The sequence below is a fragment of the Capsicum annuum genome, unplaced genomic scaffold (assembly GCF_002878395.1).
Source record: "Capsicum annuum cultivar UCD-10X-F1 unplaced genomic scaffold, UCD10Xv1.1 ctg5779, whole genome shotgun sequence".
NCBI lineage: Eukaryota > Viridiplantae > Streptophyta > Magnoliopsida > Solanales > Solanaceae > Capsicum > Capsicum annuum.
The window spans coordinates 1-2817 of record NW_025866331.1 but is presented as its reverse complement, the minus strand read 5'-3'; the positions used below and the strand labels follow the sequence as shown (position 1 = coordinate 2817).

Genomic DNA, 2817 nt, shown 5'->3' with positions numbered 1-2817 from the left:
AAAAAAAAAAAGATTCTCTGTATTGTACTGGCTAAATTTTCCATGCTGGCAGTGTTCTCATTTTATACCAAAAACCCTCACACTAGTTCTTTCAGACACATCCTTTCTGCACGTTTCAATTTACACTGTTATTTCTTGTCTTATGATAACTTTATCTGCTGGAATTTCTCCTTATGGAAGTTTGAGAGAGGAGAAAAAGTGAGGGTAAACAGACCTTTATTATCTCGCAATATAAAGGGAAATACATTTTATCCTTTTACTGTAAAGGAAAATATTAAAAGAAAAGAAAACATACTTGTGGGACATTTTAAGTTTGGAACTATTCCATTGTTCCATTGCCAATACATGCAAATGAACAGCCATCAGCTTAGCAAGTAGGCCGTCTTCTTTATCATTGATCTCATTACTTCTAGGAATAAGTTCACCACATGGCAACAAGGGAAAAGGTGTTCTCATCCCTGGTGCACAAGAACTCCTATCTTCTTTCTGATCAACGATGACCGGATAATTAATATAGTAATCTGAGCCTTCTTTTTCAGTATCATCCCTTTCATTTGGAATGGCAAAGATGATATTCTTTCTAGCAAGGCTTCCATTGTTACTGGCTACGAATTGGAAAATATGTTCCCTAAAGCCAGGAGTTTTGAAGAAAGGTTGTGGAATTGAATACTTCCTGGACTGGTTGGAAGATCTAACAACCAAGAATGAGGAAACTTGAAAGTCCTGCAGAAAGGAGGAGGAAAGAATGTCCCGTGATGTTACAAATGAGTGAAATTTGGATAAAGCAACGAATAATTAGGAACTATGAAAAGCATAGCCTCAAAGATACCAAAGGAGAGTGGTAACCTTTAGCTACCATTTGTTAGGCATAAGGTACCCAAACTCCAACAAAAGTTCATTTCTAACACTTTTTTTGAACTAGACATCTGCTATACGAGTACCCTTGTCAGAATAGGATTACTTACATTGTTTAGTAGTGCAGTTTGATTGGTGAATATGGCAGCAGAAGCTATACCACCCAACATCTAGAGACAGGCGTTGATAAAGTTCACACAGGCAGAGGGCAAATAAAAATCTGCAGAATAAAAGGAGAACATTTTAGACTTGAAGTCTGCAAGCATGTTTAACAACTAAATGTGAAATGCACAACAAATTTGTTTTTTGTTATAGAGGAACTGGCAAATAACACAATAACTAAGTTTTAATGTGCCACCTGAATGCAAACTATCTAAAGCCATCTATTTAAAGTTTTACACACACAAGTTGTACTTCGCATGCACAAGTAAACACAAATAGCAACTTTCGTTATTAACACCTACCACTTTTGTGACCATTTTCAAATTAGAACTCCTTTTATTTATTTATTTATATTTATTTTGATAACCGTGGTGTCTGGACCAGCTTGCGCGCACCTCGACCAATTTCAAGAGATACCTGCCACCTCCCACCAACAACAGGTACCAGGTAAATCTATCCTGGTATCCACCAGGGTTAGAACAGATGGGAAGAAATCACTAAGTGTTTGTCTCTGTTGGCGAATTGAACCTAAGACCTCATGGTGCTCAACCCAACTTCATTGAACCACTAGGCCACACCCTATTGTTTGTCTCACTCCTTTTATTTAGGTGGCATTTGAAATTTTCTATCATTACTCCAACTCTTTTATAGATGCATTCAAAACCTTCCTTTACAGCCAAAACCACACATTTTGACTCTAGGGTTGTCACATTTAAGTTTCATATACTTCCAAGGGCCAATAATATCAAAATCAAAAAGCGCAAAATAGCTCTAAGGTCCGTTGGGGATTTAAGCTAAAGTGCAAATAAATCATGAGCTTTAATGAAAAAAGGCGCACAGGGAGAAAAAATACAAATATATATGTTTAGTCCAATACTAATAATTATAGGCATGAATGATAAATTTATGAACATAGATACTTTAAAAAAAAAAAAAAAAAAAGTGAAATATCAATTATTTAGTGTTGAAGAGGCTCATTGGCAAGGAAAAGTGTGTCTTAGAACCTTGATGACAACACTAAAGCGCAAATTAAGTTAAGCGAAGTGCTCCACACGTTTTGAGGGCTAAAACGCACCTTCAACAACACTAGCGAGGGCTTGAAATTACTTAATCCAAATGGGCCCTAAGAAATCAAATGAAGGATTATATCATAACAACACCAACTTGAAACTCTATTTGATTCGATAATCGAAGTTCAATAGCCATGATTGCATAATATTGAGTCCATGCTTCTTCTTTTTTTTTTCCCCCCGACTTAGGTGAAAATACAATTAACACTTTATTCCCTTATTACCACTTTCGTACAGAATACCAAAAGTGGCACATGCTAAGAAGAACCAAAAGAATATTTTTGGCGATTTAAACAGAAATATCTGTATAAAATTCAGTGAAAGGAGAAAAGGGGGATGCAGAGAGATTAAGAAATGCAGAAAGGTGAAGAGAAATTACCTGGGTATTGTTGGAAAAATGGATGGGAAAGTGGGGAGAGACGAAGGAGAAAAGGGTAAATAGGGAGTGTGGAGGGCGCGTGTCAGATTCGGTGTAGGGGATCAAGATTCTAGCTCTGCATATACGGCATTAACATATGCCACAAACCCCTCCCTTTCTTTCCTCTCATTCCCATATATACTTATTTGTTTGTTATAGTTGTTCGTGAAAAATATTTTTTTAAACTTTTGTTACAATTAAATAAGGAAAAATTAAAAAATATTTTTCATCATGTCAAACACACCCATATATTAGAATTAATTAATACTATTTAATTTTATTTATTTAATTAGATAAGTTAAAAATAATTTA

At 35.4% G+C, this 2817-nt stretch overlaps 1 protein-coding gene across 3 annotated transcripts; it reads right to left on the bottom strand.

The window, feature by feature from the left end:
• Positions 1–63: 63 nt before the first annotated feature.
• On the bottom strand, positions 64–2637 carry LOC124893340. 3 transcript variants are annotated; one of them, XM_047404365.1, is made up of 4 exons: positions 2467–2637; positions 2093–2140; positions 966–1075; positions 64–723 (listed from the first exon to the last, which is right to left on the bottom strand). In XM_047404365.1, exons 3-4 carry the CDS (start codon positions 1023–1025, stop codon positions 220–222), a joined length of 564 nt encoding a protein of 187 aa, XP_047260321.1. In that variant the 5' UTR covers positions 1026–1075; positions 2093–2140; positions 2467–2637; the 3' UTR covers positions 64–219. The 3 variants fall into 3 exon arrangements, with proteins under 3 accessions (XP_047260321.1, XP_047260320.1, XP_047260319.1); XM_047404364.1 differs by having other exon boundaries at positions 65–723; positions 2093–2636; XM_047404363.1 differs by lacking the exon at positions 2093–2140 and having other exon boundaries at positions 72–723; positions 2467–2636.
• Between the last annotated feature and the right edge of the window lie 180 nt (positions 2638–2817).

Bases quoted from the DNA above. Each gene is read 5' to 3' on its own strand.
- LOC124893340 (XM_047404365.1), bottom strand. From the start codon at position 1,025: ATGTTGGGTGGTATAGCTTCTGCTGCCATATTCACCAATCAAACTGCA. The intron at 724-965 runs GTAAGTAATCCT...TCCTTTCTGCAG, and splicing joins AAACTGCACTACTAAACAAT to GACTTTCAAGTTTCCTCATT.